General features: G+C 39.5%; 1 protein-coding gene across 3 annotated transcripts; it reads right to left on the bottom strand.

The window, feature by feature from the left end:
• Nucleotides 1–7,539: 7,539 nt before the first annotated feature.
• ifngr1 (interferon gamma receptor 1) lies at nucleotides 7,540–13,796 on the bottom strand. Of its 3 annotated transcripts, none has more exons than XM_061984465.2 (7): nucleotides 13,640–13,796; nucleotides 10,805–10,916; nucleotides 10,555–10,745; nucleotides 10,324–10,490; nucleotides 10,091–10,259; nucleotides 8,421–8,551; nucleotides 7,540–8,353 (listed from the first exon to the last, which is right to left on the bottom strand). In XM_061984465.2, exons 1-7 carry the CDS (start codon nucleotides 13,704–13,706, stop codon nucleotides 8,033–8,035), a joined length of 1,158 nt encoding a protein of 385 aa, XP_061840449.2. In that variant the 5' UTR covers nucleotides 13,707–13,796; the 3' UTR covers nucleotides 7,540–8,032. The 3 variants fall into 3 exon arrangements, with proteins under 3 accessions (XP_061840449.2, XP_072772135.1, XP_072772134.1); XM_072916034.1 differs by having other exon boundaries at nucleotides 10,342–10,490; XM_072916033.1 differs by having other exon boundaries at nucleotides 10,555–10,742.
• Between the last annotated feature and the right edge of the window lie 4,557 nt (nucleotides 13,797–18,353).

Here is an 18,353-nt window from a genome sequence, read left to right as displayed (position 1 = left end):
ACGCTGAGATGAACACCTGTTATATTAGCTAACAAAAACTCTAGCATGCTAAAATTTGCAAAATAAAACATAGCTGTAGACCTAGAAAATTAGCTAAAAAAAGCAAACATATTTAACATTAGCATGCTAACAGGCATTATTCGTCAAGCAACAAAATGTTTGACGCTGAGGTGTATACTTGTTATCCATCCATCTTCTTCCGCTTATCCGAGGTCGGGTCGCGGGGGCAGCAGCCTAAGCAGGGAAGCCCAGACTTCCCTCTCCCCAGCCACTTCGTCCAGCTCCTCCCGGGGGATCCCGAGGCGTTCCCAGGCCAGCCGGGAGACATAGTCTTCCCAGCGTGTCCTGGGTCTTCCCCGTGGCCTCCTACCGGTCGGACGTGCCCGAAACACCTTCCGAGGGAGGCGTTCGGGTGGCATCCTGACCAGATGCCCGAACCACCTCATCTGGCTCCTCTCGATGTGGAGGAGCAGCGGCTTTACTTTGAGCTCCCCCCGAATGACAGAGCTTCTCACCCTATCTCTAAAGGGAGAGCCCCGCCACTCGGCGGAGGAAACTCATTTCGGCCGCTTGTACCCGTGATCTTGTCCTTTCGGTCATGACCCAAAGCTCATGACCATAGGTGAGGATGGGAACGTAGATCGACCGGTAAATCGAGAGCTTTGCCTTCCGGCTCAGCTCCTTCTTCACCACAACGGATCGATACAGCGTCCGCATTACTGAAGACGCCGCACCGATCCGCCTGTCGATCTCACGATCCACTCTTCCCCCACTCGTGAACAAGACTCCGAGGTACTTGAACTCCTCCACTTGGGGCAAGATCTCCTCCCCAACCCGGAGATGGCACTCCACCCTTTTCCGGGAGAGAACCATGGACTCGGACTTGGAGGTGCTGATTCCCATCCCAGTCGCTTCACACTCGGCTGCGAACCGATCCAGTGAGAGCTGAAGATCTTGGCCGGAGGAAGCCATCAGGACCACATCATCTGCAAATAGCAGAGACCTAATCCTGCAGCCACCAAACCAGATCCCCTCAACGCCTTGACTGCGCCTAGAAATTCTGTCCACCGATTCTGTTCATAACCTTTATACTTGTTATATTAGCCAAAATAAATCTAGCATGCTAAAATTCTAACTCACTAGCCTCAAGTACCAAAATATCACTCTGGGGTGTGTACCTGACTGGATGTGTTTAAAATGCTAGCCTGCTAATGTTAGCATGTACCAAGTACCAAAATAAGACTTAGCTGTAGACCTAGAAAATTTACTAAAAAAGGAAAGATATTAGCATTAGCATGCTAACAGGCATCATTGGTCAAGCAACAAAATGTTTGACGCTGAGATGAACACCTGTTATATTAGCTAACAAAAACTCTAGCATGCTAAAATTCGAACTGTTACTAGCGTCCGGTACCTAAATAAATGTTTAAAATGCTAGCCAAAGTACCAAAATAAGACATAGCTGTAGACCTAGAAAATTAGCTAAAAAAAGCAATTATACTAGCATTAGCATGCTAACAGGCATTATTCGTCAAGCAACAAAATGTTTGACGCTGAGATGAACACCTGTTATATTAGCTAACAAAAACTCTAGCATGCTAAAATTCGAACTGTTACTAGCGTCCGGTACCTAAATAAATGTTTAAAATGCTAGCCAAAGTACCAAAATAAGACATAGCTGTAGACCTAGAAAATTAGCTAAAAAAAGCAATTATACTAGCATTAGCATGCTAACAGGCATCATTCGTCGAGCAACAAAATGTTTGACGCTGAGATGAACACCTGTTATATTAGCTAACAAAAACTCTAGCATGCTAAAATTCGAACTGTTACTAGCGTCCGGTACCTAAATAAATGTTTAAAATGCTAGCCAAAGTACCAAAATAAGACATAGCTGTAGACCTAGAAAATTAGCTAAAAAAAGCAATTATACTAGCATTAGCATGCTAACAGGCATTATTCGTCAAGCAACAAAATGTTTGACGCTGAGATGAACACCTGTTATATTAGCTAACAAAAACTCTAGCATGCTAAAATTCGAACTGTTACTAGCGTCCGGTACCTAAATAAATGTTTAAAATGCTAGCCAAAGTACCAAAATAAGACTTAGCTGTAGACCTAGAAAATTTACTAAAAAAGGAAAGATATTAGCATTAGCATGCTAACAGGCATTATTCGTCAAGCTACAAAATGTTTGACGCTGAGATGAACACCTGTTATATTAGCTAACAAAAACTCTAGCATGCTAAAATTCGAACTGTTACTAGCGTCCGGTACCTAAATAAATGTTTAAAATGCTAGCCAAAGTACCAAAATAAGACTTAGCTGTAGACCTAGAAAATTCACTAAAAAAGGAAAGATATTAGCATTAGCATGCTAACAGGCATCATTCGTCAAGCAACAAAATGTTTGACGCTGAGATGAACACCTGTTATATTAGCTAACAAAAACTCTAGCATGCTAAAATTCGAACTGTTACTAGCGTCCGGTACCTAAATAAATGTTTAAAATGCTAGCCAAAGTACCAAAATAAGACATAGCTGTAGACCTAGAAAATTAGCTAAAAAAAGCAATTATACTAGCATTAGCATGCTAACAGGCATTATTCGTCAAGCAACAAAATGTTTGACGCTGAGATGAACACCTGTTATATTAGCTAACAAAAACTCTAGCATGCTAAAATTCGAACTGTTACTAGCGTCCGGTACCTAAATAAATGTTTAAAATGCTAGCCAAAGTACCAAAATAAGACTTAGCTGTAGACCTAGAAAATTTACTAAAAAAGGAAAGATATTAGCATTAGCATGCTAACAGGCATCATTGGTCAAGCAACAAAATGTTTGACGCTGAGATGAACACCTGTTATATTAGCTAACAAAAACTCTAGCATGCTAAAATTCGAACTGTTACTAGCGTCCGGTACCTAAATAAATGTTTAAAATGCTAGCCAAAGTACCAAAATAAGACATAGCTGTAGACCTAGAAAATTAGCTAAAAAAAGCAATTATACTAGCATTAGCATGCTAACAGGCATTATTCGTCAAGCAACAAAATGTTTGACGTTGAGATGAACACCTGTTATATTAGCTAACAAAAATTCTAGCATGCTAAAATTCGAACTGTTACTAGCGTCCGGTACCTAAATAAATGTTTAAAATGCTAGCCAAAGTACCAAAATAAGACTTAGCTGTAGACCTAGAAAATTAGCTAAAAAAGGAAAGATATTAGCATTAGCATGCTAACAGGCATTATTCGTCAAGCAACAAAATGTTTGACGCTGAGATGAACACCTGTTATATTAGCTAACAAAAACTCTAGCATGCTAAAATTCGAACTGTTACTAGCGTCCGGTACCTAAATAAATGTTTAAAATGCTAGCCAAAGTACCAAAATAAGACATAGCTGTAGACCTAGAAAATTTACTAAAAAAGGAAAGATATTAGCATTAGCATGCTAACAGGCATCATTCGTCAAGCAACAAAATGTTTGACGCTGAGATGAACACCTGTTATATTAGCTAACAAAAACTCTAGCATGCTAAAATTCGAACTGTTACTAGCGTCCGGTACCTAAATAAATGTTTAAAATGCTAGCCAAAGTACCAAAATAAGACTTAGCTGTAGACCTAGAAAATTTACTAAAAAAGGAAAGATATTAGCATTAGCATGCTAACAGGCATCATTCGTCAAGCAACAAAATGTTTGACGCTGAGATGAACACCTGTTATATTAGCTAACAAAAACTCTAGCATGCTAAAATTCGAACTGTTACTAGCGTCCGGTACCTAAATAAATGTTTAAAATGCTAGCCAAAGTACCAAAATAAGACTTAGCTGTAGACCTAGAAAATTTACTAAAAAAGGAAAGACATTAGCATTAGCATGCTAACAGGCATCATTCGTCAAGCAACAAAATGTTTGATGCTGAGATGAACACCTGTTATATTAGCTAACAAAAACTCTAGCATGCTAAAATTCGAACTGTTACTAGCGTCCGGTACCTAAATAAATGTTTAAAATGCTAGCCAAAGTACCAAAATAAGACTTAGCTGTAGACCTAGAAAATGTACTAAAAAAGGAAAGATATTAGCATTAGCATGCTAACAGGCATCATTCGTCAAGCAACAAAATGTTTGACGCTGAGATGAACACCTGTTATATTAGCTAACAAAAACTCTAGCATGCTAAAATTCGAACTGTTACTAGCGTCCGGTACCTAAATAAATGTTTAAAATGCTAGCCAAAGTACCAAAATAAGACATAGCTGTAGACCTAGAAAATTAGCTAAAAAAAGCAATTATACTAGCATTAGCATGCTAACAGGCATTATTCGTCAAGCAACAAAATGTTTGACGCTGAGATGAACACCTGTTATATTAGCTAACAAAAACTCTAGCATGCTAAAATTCGAACTGTTACTAGCGTCCGGTACCTAAATAAATGTTTAAAATGCTAGCCAAAGTACCAAAATAAGACTTAGCTGTAGACATAGAAAATTTACTAAAAAAGGAAAAATATTAGCATTAGCATGCTAACAGGCATCATTCGTCAAGCAACAAAATGTTTGACGCTGAGATGAACACCTGTTATATTAGCTAACAAAAACTCTAGCATGCTAAAATTCGAACTGTTACTAGCGTCCGGTACCTAAATAAATGTTTAAAATGCTAGCCAAAGTACCAAAATAAGACATAGCTGTAGACCTAGAAAATTAGCTAAAAAAAGCAATTATACTAGCATTAGCATGCTAACAGGCATTATTCGTCGAGCAACAAAATGTTTGACGCTGAGATGAACACCTGTTATATTAGCTAACAAAAACTCTAGCATGCTAAAATTCGAACTGTTACTAGCGTCCGGTACCTAAATAAATGTTTAAAATGCTAGCCAAAGTACCAAAATAAGACTTAGCTGTAGACCTAGAAAATTTACTAAAAAAGGAAAGATATTAGCATTAGCATGCTAACAGGCATCATTCGTCAAGCAACAAAATGTTTGACGCTGAGATGAACACCTGTTATATTAGCTAACAAAAACTCTAGCATGCTAAAATTCGAACTGTTACTAGCGTCCGGTACCTAAATAAATGTTTAAAATGCTAGCCAAAGTACCAAAATAAGACTTAGCTGTAGACCTAGAAAATTAGCTAAAAAAAGCAATTATACTAGCATTAGCATGCTAACAGGCATTATTCGTCAAGCAACAAAATGTTTGACGCTGAGATGAACACCTGTTATATTAGCTAACAAAAACTCTAGCATGCTAAAATTCGAACTGTTACTAGCGTCCGGTACCTAAATAAATGTTTAAAATGCTAGCCAAAGTACCAAAATAAGACATAGCTGTAGACCTAGAAAATTAGCTAAAAAAAGCAATTATACTAGCATTAGCATGCTAACAGGCATTATTCGTCGAGCAACAAAATGTTTGACGCTGAGATGAACACCTGTTATATTAGCTAACAAAAACTCTAGCATGCTAAAATTCGAACTGTTACTAGCGTCCGGTACCTAAATAAATGTTTAAAATGCTAGCCAAAGTACCAAAATAAGACATAGCTGTAGACCTAGAAAATTAGCTAAAAAAAGCAATTATACTAGCATTAGCATGCTAACAGGCATTATTCGTCGAGCAACAAAATGTTTGACGCTGAGATGAACACCTGTTATATTAGCTAACAAAAACTCTAGCATGCTAAAATTCGAACTGTTACTAGCGTCCGGTACCTAAATAAATGTTTAAAATGCTAGCCAAAGTACCAAAATAAGACTTAGCTGTAGACCTAGAAAATTTACTAAAAAAGGAAAGATATTAGCATTAGCATGCTAACAGGCATCATTCGTCAAGCAACAAAATGTTTGACGCTGAGATGAACACCTGTTATATTAGCTAACAAAAACTCTAGCATGCTAAAATTCGAACTGTTACTAGCGTCCGGTACCTAAATAAATGTTTAAAATGCTAGCCAAAGTACCAAAATAAGACTTAGCTGTAGACCTAGAAAATTAGCTAAAAAAAGCAATTATACTAGCATTAGCATGCTAACAGGCATTATTCGTCAAGCAACAAAATGTTTGACGCTGAGATGAACACCTGTTATATTAGCTAACAAAAACTCTAGCATGCTAAAATTCGAACTGTTACTAGCGTCCGGTACCTAAATAAATGTTTAAAATGCTAGCCAAAGTACCAAAATAAGACATAGCTGTACACCTAGAAAATTTACTAAAAAAGGAAAGATATTAGCATTAGCATGCTAACAGGCATCATTCGTCGAGCAACAAAATGTTTGACGCTGAGATGAACACCTGTTATATTAGCTAACAAAAACTCTAGCATGCTAAAATTCGAACTGTTACTAGCGTCCGGTACCTAAATAAATGTTTAAAATGCTAGCCAAAGTACCAAAATAAGACTTAGCTGTAGACCTAGAAAATTTACTAAAAAAGGAAAGATATTAGCATTAGCATGCTAACAGGCATCATTGGTCAAGCAACAAAATGTTTGACGCTGAGATGAACACCTGTTATATTAGCTAACAAAAACTCTAGCATGCTAAAATTTGAACTGTTACTAGCGTCCGGTACCTAAATAAATGTTTAAAATGCTAGCCAAAGTACCAAAATAAGACTTAGCTGTAGACCTAGAAAATTTACTAAAAAAGGAAAGATATTAGCATTAGCATGCTAACAGGCATCATTCGTCAAGCAACAAAATGTTTGACGCTGAGATGAACACCTGTTATATTAGCTAACAAAAACTCTAGCATGCTAAAATTCGAACTGTTACTAGCGTCCGGTACCTAAATAAATGTTTAAAATGCTAGCCAAAGTACCAAAATAAGACTTAGCTGTAGACCTAGAAAATTTACTAAAAAAGGAAAGATATTAGCATTAGCATGCTAACAGGCATCATTCGTCAAGCAACAAAATGTTTGACGCTGAGATGAACACCTGTTATATTAGCTAACAAAAACTCTAGCATGCTAAAATTCGAACTGTTACTAGCGTCCGGTACCTAAATAAATGTTTAAAATGCTAGCCAAAGTACCAAAATAAGACATAGCTGTAGACCTAGAAAATTTACTAAAAAAGGAAAGATATTAGCATTAGCATGCTAACAGGCATCATTCGTCAAGCAACAAAATGTTTGACGCTGATGATGAACACCTGTTATATTAGCTAACAAAAACTCTAGCATGCTAAAATTCGAACTGTTACTAGCGTCCGGTACCTAAATAAATGTTTAAAATGCTAGCCAAAGTACCAAAATAAGACATAGCTGTAGACCTAGAAAATTAGCTAAAAAAAGCAATTATACTAGCATTAGCATGCTAACAGGCATTATTCGTCAAGCAACAAAATGTTTGACGCTGAGATGAACACCTGTTATATTAGCTAACAAAACTCTAGCATGCTAAAATTCGAACTGTTACTAGCGTCCGGTACCTAAATAAATGTTTAAAATGCTAGCCAAAGTACCAAAATAAGACATAGCTGTAGACCTAGAAAATTAGCTAAAAAAAGCAATTATACTAGCATTAGCATGCTAACAGGCATTATTCGTCAAGCAACAAAATGTTTGACACAGGTGTAGACCAGTTACTGTATATTAGCCAAAAAAATTTAGCATGCTAAAATTCTAACTGTAACTAGCGTCAAGTACCAAAATATATTACTCTGGGGTGTGTACCTGAGTGAATGTTTAACATGCTAGCCTGCTAATGTTAGCGTACATCAAAGTACCAAAATAAGACTTCGCTATAGACCTAAAAAAAAAAGCAAACATGCTAACATTAGCATGCTAACAGGCATCATTAGTCATGCAACCAAATGTTTAACACTGAGGTGTAAACCCTGTAAAATTAGCAAAAAAGCTGGCGTGCGATTATTGGAATGCTGAAGATTGTGCCAAAACATGATCTACTAGCGCCTGGGCTGCACCCGGTCTTAAGACTTCGATGAACACAGCCGTCCAACTGACAGACGCCATTTTGAGTCCCTCTCAACTGTCCACATCACGGACCTCTGCCTGCTACGACTCCACGTAACCCAAGGCAGTGTCTCCGTCACCTAGGTCCACAACCACGTGTGGCTGGTTGTAAGGAGAGTCCCATGTCTCGTCCTCGTCCTCGTCCTCGTCCTCGTCCTCGTCCTCGTCCTCGTCCGGCTCCGGCTCAGCCGGTTCCGGCTTCGTCTCCTCCGGAGGGATGGAAATGTTCGTTGTGGTTGAATTATCCGAGGAGCCATCGTCACTCCCGGAGATCAAGCTGACTCTTTCTACGTCCGTGACGATGTCGATCACACGCTCGAAGTCCATGTTGCACTCGCCTTTGGACTTGACGTGGCCCGGTTGCTGCGAGTCAACGAACAAAGGAGTTAGTCTTTATAGGTGTGTCCGTGTCCCCGTACGGATGTCCTACCAGACTGTTTGGAATATCTTCTTTGCCGCCCGTCATGGTCCACGCCTTCACCCGCCAGATGACGACGGCGATCACAGTGAGGAGGATGATGAAAAGCACCAGGAGGAGAATCAGCGTCGTCGTCTCTAAACCTGACACACACACGGTTAGCGCTGTCTGTGGCGAACAAACTGACAGGTTATATTAAACAGACAAGAAGCAAGGAATTAAACAGAGACAGAATTCAATTTATGCCATCTCTGGGTTTGGGGAGGAGACCCTGCCCCAAGTGGAGGAGTTCAAGTACCTCGGAGTCTTGTTCACGAGTGAGGGAAGAGTGGATCGGTGCGGCGTCTTCAGTAATGCGGACGCTGTATCGATCCGTTGTGGTGAAGAAGGAGCTGAGCCGGAAGGCAAAGCTCTCAATTTACCGGTCGATCTACGTTCCCATCCTCACCTATGGTCATGAGCTTTGGGTTATGACCGAAAGGACAAGATCACGGGTACAAGCGGCCGAAATGAGTTTCCTCCGCCGGGTGGCGGGGCTCTCCCTTAGAGATAGGGTGAGAAGCTCTGCCATCCGGGGGGAACTCAAAGTAAAGCCGCTGCTCCTCCACATGGAGAGGAGCCAGATGAGGTGGTTCGGGCATCTGGTCAGGATGCCACCCGAACGCCTCCCTAGGGAGGTGTTTAGGGCACGTCCGACCGGCCACGGGGAAGACTATGTATGGCGGTATGGCGTAGTGGGTAGAGCAACCGTGCCAGAACCTGAGGGTTGCAGGTTCGCTCCCCGCCTCTTACCATCCAAAAATCGCTGCCGTTGTGTCCTTGGGCAGGACACTTCACCCTTGCCCCCGGTGCCACTCACACCGGTGAATGAATGATGAATGATAGGTGGTGGTCGGAGGGGCCGTAGGCGCAAATTGGCAGCCACGCTTCCGTCAGTCTACCCCAGGGCAGCTGTGGCTATGAAAGTAGCTTACCACCACCAGGTGTGAATGAATGATGGCTTCTCACTTCTCTGTGAAGCGCTTTGAGTGTCTAGAAAAGCGCTATATAAATCTAAGTCATTATTATTATGACTCCCAGCTGGCCTGGGAACGACTCCGGATTCCCCGGGAAGAGCTGGACGAAGTGGATGGGGAGAGTAATGTCTGGGCTTCCCTGCTTGTGGGGTCAGGTCCTGCTTTTCTCCGCTTTATAGATCTCGGCTCAAGACAAAATCTTCCTGTGGATTACAATCATACTTGCCAACCTTGAGACCTCCGAATTCGGGAGATGTGGGCAAGGTTGAAGGGGTTATAGATAAACCTATGGATAACGGAGACATATAATAGTCTCCTTTTCAGGTGAGAGAGGACGCTAAAGGCAGTGCCTTTACGGCACGCCCCCCAATATTGTTGTCCGGGTGGAAATCGGGAGAAATTCGGGAGAATGGTTGCCCTGGGAGAGTTTTGGGAGGGGCACTGAAATTTGGGAGTCTCCCGGGAAAATCGGGAGGGTTGGCAAGTATGATTACAATAGATCGAAGAAACCGACACCTTCATGCCGCTTCCCATCCTACACAGTGGAGTTTTACAAGCCTTTTGATTGGTAAGATCAAAGACAGCTTTTGTCTGCTCACCGGGAACTCATGGAACCACAAAGTTTTGTGATAACTTAGATACAATTATTCTGACAAAAACCCTCACCATCAGGCTGGAGCAGACAGACCGGCGCCGTCTGTCGGAACTCGATCTGTCGTCCGGCGTTGTCCCTTATAGTCCCGTTCAGCTTGACACATTGGTCCGCTCCGTCCGGGAAGTCCACGTCCACCCAGCACGTCTCTTGATCCGCCTGACAGGACCCTTTGACGTCTCCCTGAGGCGGACAGGAAACGTCTTGTCAGTTTTGCTACTTTGACGGACCAGCAACCAAGACTGACCAAAGAGGGTTTCCTCACGCCGACTGAAGTCACGATGAAGTCCAAGAGTAGGCTGTCCCTCCAGTTGAGCCGCCGCAGTTGCGGGTGGTGGCGAAGCGGATTCCGGAAACTCACCAGGATTCTTGAGTCGTGCGTCCTCACGTCCACTCGAGGAAAGTCCAGCTTGCCTGCGGACAAGCAGAGGCACGGTCGCACTGGACTTAAGTCTCACGCGGGGACGTGGTCACTCACAAATCACGTGCACATGCTTCATGTTGTTGAAACTAAAGGTTTTAGACTCGCTGGGGGAACGGTGCACCCCTCGCGCCGCAGTCAGCGTGACGTAGTGGACGCCCATGGCGCTGTCCAGCGAGTCCCACACCAGGGCGCTCAGGTTGTCGTACTTGTGCGCCTTGGTCTTGTGCTCCAGGTAACGCTTGCTGCTGCCGGAAGACACAGGTTGGACACCAGACCAGACCAACACTAGAAGGATGGTTCTCACCTGCCCCAGTGTCCCACCTCCAGCAGGAATGACGTCTCGTCTTGATCGTAGTCCCAGGTCACGCTCACCCGCGTGTCGTCACACGTCACCGTCACATTGGTGGGCTCAGCCACTACACAAGAAGCATGTCAGTGTTCATTTGGGGAATGTTCTCAACTCCTGTTTCCACACTAGCGTCTCATCCAGCAGCTAGTTCTAGAACTCCGGTCTTCTACAGGGTGCAGTGTCGTCGGGAAATCCTTGGTTGATTGGACTTTATTTGACATTTTTTTTGTATTTCAAATGTATTTTTGAAATATTTCATTTTATTTCAGCGCTGCAGCTACCTGCTAGCAATTAGTGCACTAGTTGCCAGCTAGCAATTAACCTGCCAGGTGTCAGCTAAAGATGAATGTGTTCATCGCTAGTTAGCGATTAGCGCGATAATTGTCAGCTCGTGGTTAACACTCTAGTAACCGGCCAGCAAATAGGGTCGCAAACTGTCAGTTAGAGATTAGAACACCAGTTGTCAGCTAGCGGTTAGCGCGCCTGTTGTGAGCTGGTGATTAGCGTGGCAGTTGTCAGCTAGCAATTAGCGCAACAGTTGCCAGCTTTCAGTAGCGGCGCATGCGGCCAGCTAATTTTCAGTTAGCGGGTGTACGCTCCAGTACCCTGCTAGCAGCTGTTGTAAGCTATCTAGCGATTAGCGCACCCGTTGTCAGCATTTGCTGGCTCCCATTAGCGGCGCAAGCTGCCAGCTAGTATTTAACCTGCCAGATGTCCGCTGAAGATTGGCACGCCATTTGTCAGTTAGCGATTAGCGCGATAATTCCCTGCTAGTGATTAACACTCTGGTAACTCGCTAGCAATTAGGGTCGCAAACTGCCTGCTAGCAAATGACCTAAAGGTGATAGTTAGCGATTAGCGCAATAATTGTCAGCTCGTGGTTAACACTCTAGTAACCGGCCAATAATAATAATAATAATAAAATAAAATCAATAATAACATGTCAATAACAACAATATTTATAATAATAACATAATATTAATAAGAATTACAACATAGCATAAATAGTAAAAATAACCTTTATAATATAACGATAGCAATAATAAAGTAATAACATACCAATATTAATAAAAATAACATAATAGTAATATAATATAGTTACAATAACATTAATACCAATAAAACTAATAATACAAATAATTTGTAACATTGATAATAACCATAATAATTATAACATAACATCGATAAAAATATAATACAAAAAACATAATATTAAGAATAATGTAGCATTAATAATAATAACTTTAATATGACACCAATAATAATAATAATAATAAAAAAGAGAATGGTATATATATATATATATATATATATATATATATATATATATATATATATATATATATATATATATATTTATAACATTAATAGTTATACAAATTATAATAAAGTAATTAATAATAACCATAATAATTACATGATAGCTAAAACAACATAAAGATATAATCATAACATTACAAATAGTATACCAACAATAAAATAAAGTAATATAATATAGTTATAATATTAATACTAATACAAATATTACATAACATTAATAACCATAATCATAACATTAATAAAAATACAATAATATCACAGTAGCCACAACATTTTATTACAATACAGTTACATTAACATTAATACCAATACAATGTAAAAATAATCATTAAAAACATAATTAAAACATAACACAACATTAATAATATAATACTAACAATAATAAAATAACAATGATAACATAACAATAGTATAATATAGGTATAATAACATTAATACTAATGAAATTCATAAAATAATTCATAACATTAATAACCACAATAATCATAACATTTATAAAAATACAGTAATAATAATATAAATAATACTAGCAATAATATAACATAATAGTAACATAGTTATAACAATAATAAAATATAACATTCATAATAATCATAACATTAGTAAAAATATAAATAATACTAACAATAATAAAATGATAACATAACAGTAGTATAATACAGTTATAATAACATTAATACTAATGAAATTAATAAAATAATTCATAACATTAATAAAAATACTTTAATATAAATAATACTAACAATAATAATAAAATAACATAATAGTGATATAATATAGTTATAACATTAATATTAATGATAATAATCATAAAACATTCATAATAATCATAACATTAATACGAATATATGAATATAATAAAATAAATAATACTACCGATAAAAAACAACAATATAAATGACAAGAACAACATAATACTAATAACATTAATCATAAAAAAATCATAACATCCTCCATAATAATCATAACATTAATACTAATATAATATGAATATAATAAAAATAATACTAACAATAATAATAAAATAACATAATAGTTAAAATAATAACATCCATAATAACCATAACGTGAATAAAAAATATAATATAAATAATAATACTAACAACTATAATACAAATAACACTACTTGTCACGGTGTATTGCACAAACAACAAGAGTGTTTAAGGTGCGGTGTGTACTTTGAACGTCTGAATCATGACGAACTTAGCGTGACAAAACTCGTATACGAGTTGTACCAGGAATTGATTGACGTGGAAAACTTATTGGGGTGTTACCATTTAGTGGTCAATTGTAGGGAATATGTACTGTACTGTGCAATCTACTAATAAAAGTCTCAATCAATCAATCAAAAACGAGCGAGAGTCGAGAGGGCTTGGAAGCAGACGGTCCACAAAAGGAGTGGAGAAGGTAAAAAAAAGTGCGTGTCCGCGTGTCTCGGAGACGCCATGAAGCAAAGAAGAAGAAACTGACCTGACTGAGTGGACACCGCGGTGACCCACAGCATCAGCAGGGCCGTGAACGCACCACCCGTCTCCATGCCTCATTAGGTCCGTCAGTCGAGTAAATTACAGACACGCTGACCGCCTACCTTTACCTGGCGGACCGGAGGTTACCTGCTGACGTCAGACTGCCTTTCAAACTAAAAGAGTGGAATGTAGAAAAACCGGAAAGGACAAACAAAACACGAGTGTCACGATCAGATACGTTAGAAAAACAACAACACGATTCATAACAATAACTCTTCCTAATACATAACCTTTTATAATATCATTGTGAGTTTTAACCTTGTTTATAGTGAGGTTAATATTTCATTTCTACAATGTAGGAGACTACAATGCAGGAGACTACAATGCATGAGACTACAATGTAGGAGACTACAATGCATGAGACTACAATGTAGGAGACTACAATGTAAGAGACTACAATGCAGGAGACTACAATGTAAGAGACTACAATGCATGAGACTACAATGTAGGAGATTACAATGCATGAGACTACAATGTAGGTGACTACAATGCATGAGACTACAATGTAGGAGACTACAATGTAGGTGACTACAATGCAGGAGACTACAATGTAGGAGACTACAATGCATGAGACTACAATGTAGGAGACTACAATGCAGGAGACTACAATGCATGAGACTACAATGTAGGAGACTACAATGTAGGAGACTACAATGCAGGAGACTACAATGTTGGAGACTACAATGCAGGAGAGTACAATGCAGGAGAGTACAATGCAGGAGACTACAATGCAGGAGACTACAATGTAAGAGACTACAATGTAGGAGACTACAATGCAGGAGACTACAATGTAGGAGACTACAATGTAAGAGACTACAATGTAGGAGACTACAATGTAAGAGACTACAATGTAGGAGACTACAATGTAGGAGACTACAATGTAGGAGACTACAATGCATGAGACTACAATGTAAGAGACTACAATGTAGGAGACTACAATGCATGAGACTACAATGTAAGAGACTACAATGTAGGAGACTACAATGCATGAGACTACAATGTAAGAGACTACAATGTAGGAGACTACAATGTAGGAGACTACAATGCATGAGACTACAATGTAAGAGACTACAATGTAGGAGACTACAATGCATGAGACTACAATGTAAGAGACTACAATGTAGGAGACTACAATGTAGGAGACTACAATGCATGAGACTACAATGTAAGAGACTACAATGTAGGAGACTACAATGTAGGAGACTACAATGCATGAGACTACAATGTAGGAGACTACAATACATGAGACTACAATGTAGGAGACTACAATGCATGAGACTACAATGTAGGAGACTACAATGTAAGAGACTACAATGTAGGAGACTACAGTGTAAGAGACTACAATGCAGGAGACTACAATGCAGGAGACTACAATGTAGGAGACTACAATGTAGGAGACAACAATGTAGGAGACAACAATGCAGGAGACTACAATGTCGGAGACTACAATGTAGGAGACTACAATGCATGAGACTACAATGTAGGAGACAACAATGTAGGAGACAACAATGCAGGAGACTACAATGTAGGAGACTACAATGCAGGAGACTACAATGTAGGAGACTACAATGCAGGAGACTACAATGCAGGAGATTACAATGTAGGAGACTACAATGCAGGAGACTACAATGTAGGAGACTACAATGCAGGAGACTACAATGTAGGAGACTACAATGTAGGAGACAACAATGTAGGAGACAACAATGCAGGAGACTACAATGTAGGAGATTACAATGCATGAGACTACAATGTAGGTGACTACAATGCAGGAGACTACAATGTAGGAGACTACAATGCATGAGACTACAATGTAGGAGATTACAATGCATGAGACTACAATGTAGGTGACTACAATGCAGGAGACCACAATGTAGGAGACTACAATGCATGAGACTACAATGTAGGAGATTACAATGCATGAGACTACAATGTAGGTGACTACAATGCATGAGACTACAATGTAGGAGATTACAATGCATGAGACTACAATGTAGGTGACTACAATGCAGGAGACTACAATGTAGGAGACTACAATGCATGAGACTACAATGTAGGAGATTACAATGCATGAGACTACAATGTAGGTGACTACAATGCAGGAGACCACAATGTAGGAGACTACAATGCATGAGACTACAATGTAGGAGATTACAATGCATGAGACTACAATGTAGGTGACTACAATGCAGGAGACTACAATGTAGGAGACTACAATGCAGGAGACTACAATGTAGGAGACTACAATGTAGGAGACTACAATGTAGGAGACTACAATGTAGGTGACTACAATGCAGGAGACTACAATGTAGGAGACTATAATGTAAGAGACTACAATGCAGGAGACTACAATGCATGAGACTACAATGTAGGAGACTACAATGCATGAGACTACAATGTAGGAGATTACAATGCATGAGACTACAATGTAGGTGACTACAATGCAGGAGACTACAATGTAGGAGACTACAATGCATGAGACTACAATGTAGGAGATTACAATGCATGAGACTACAATGTAGGTGACTACAATGCAGGAGACTACAATGTAGGAGACTACAATGCATGAGACTACAATGTAGGAGACTACAATGCATGAGACTACAATGTAGGAGACTACAATGCAGGAGACTACAATGTAGGAGACTACAATGTAGGAGACAACAATGTAGGAGACAACAATGCAGGAGACTACAATGTCGGAGACTACAATGTAGGAGACTACAATGCATGAGACTACAATGTAGGAGACTACAATGCATGAAACTACAATGCATGAGACTACAATGCAGGAGACTACAATGCATGAGACTACAATGCATGAGACTACAATGCATGAGACTACAATGTAAGAGACTACAATGTAAGAGACTACAATGCAGGAGACTACAATGTAGGAGACTACAATGTAGAAGACTACAATGCATGAGACTACAATGTAGGAGACTACAATGCAGGAGACTACAATGTAGGAGACTACAATGCATGAGACTACAATGTAGGAGACTACAATGTAGGAGACTACAATGCAGGAGACTACAATGTAGGAGGCTACAATGCAGGAGACTACAATGTAGGAGACTACAATGTAGGTGACTACAATGTAGGAAACTACAATGCAGGAGACTACAATATAGTAGACTACAATGCATGAGACTACAATGTAAGCGACTACAATGTAGGAGACTACAATGCAGGAGACTACAATGTAGGAGACTACAATGCAGGAGACTACAATGTAGGAGACTACAATGCATGAGACTACAATGTAGGAGATTACAATGCATGAGACTACAATGTAGGAGATTACAATGCATGAGACTACAATGTAGGAGATTACAATGCATGAGACTACAACGTATGAGACTACAATGTAGGAGACTACAATGTAAGAGACTACAATGCAGGAGACTACAATGTAGGAGACTACAATGTAAGAGACTACAATGCAGGAGACTACAATGTAGGAGACTACAATGCATGAGACTACAATGTAGGAGACTACAATGCATGAGACTACAATGTAGGAGACTACAATGTAGGAGACTACAATGCATGAGACTACAATGTAGGAGACTACAATGTAGGAGACTACAATGTAGGTGACTACAATGCAGGAGACTACAATGTAGGAGACTACAATGTAGGAGACTACAATGTAGGTGACTACAATGCAGGAGACTATAATGTAAGAGACTACAATGCAGGAGACTACAATGTAGGAGACTACAATGCATGAGACTACAATGTAGGAGACTACAATGCAGGAGACTACAATGTAGGAGACTACAATGTAGGAGACTACAATGCATGAGACTACAATGTAGGAGACTACAATGTAGGAGACTACAATGTAGGTGACTACAATGTAGGAGACTACAATGCAGGAGACTACAATGCAGGAGACTACAATGTAGGTGACTACAATGTAGGAGACTACAATGCAGGAGACTACAATGCAGGAGACTACAATGTCGGAGACTACAATATAGGAGACTACAATGCATGAGACTACAATGTAGGAGACTACAATGTAGGAGACTACAATGCATGAGACTACAATGTAGGAGACTACAATGCATGAGACTACAATGTAGGAGACTACAATGCAAGAGACTACAATGCAGGAGACTACAATGCATGAGACTACAATGTAGGAGACTACAATGTAGGAGACTACAATGCATGAGACTACAATGTAGGAGACTACAATGTAAGAGACTACAATGCATGAGACTACAATGTAGGAGACTACAATGCATGAGACTACAATGTAGGAGACTACAATGCATGAGACTACAATGTAGGAGACTACAATGTAAGAGACTACAATGTAGGAGACTACAATGTAGGAGACTACAATGCATGAGACTACAATGTAGGAGACTACAATACATGAGACTACAATGTAGGAGACTACAATGCATGAGACTACAATGTAGGAGACTACAATGTAAGAGACTACAATGCATGAGACTACAATGTAGGAGACTACAATGTAAGAGACTACAATGCATGAGACTACAATGTAGGAGACTACAATGCATGAGACTACAATGCATGAGACTACAATGTAGGAGACTACAATGCATGAGACTACAATGTAGGAGACTACAATGTAAGAGACTACAATGCATGAGACTACAATGTAGGAGACTACA

This window comes from Nerophis lumbriciformis, linkage group LG25, assembly GCF_033978685.3.
Source record: "Nerophis lumbriciformis linkage group LG25, RoL_Nlum_v2.1, whole genome shotgun sequence".
NCBI classification, from domain to species: domain Eukaryota; kingdom Metazoa; phylum Chordata; class Actinopteri; order Syngnathiformes; family Syngnathidae; genus Nerophis; species Nerophis lumbriciformis.
The sequence above is the reverse complement of the archived record's forward strand: the minus strand, read 5'-3'. Positions and strand labels throughout refer to the sequence as shown.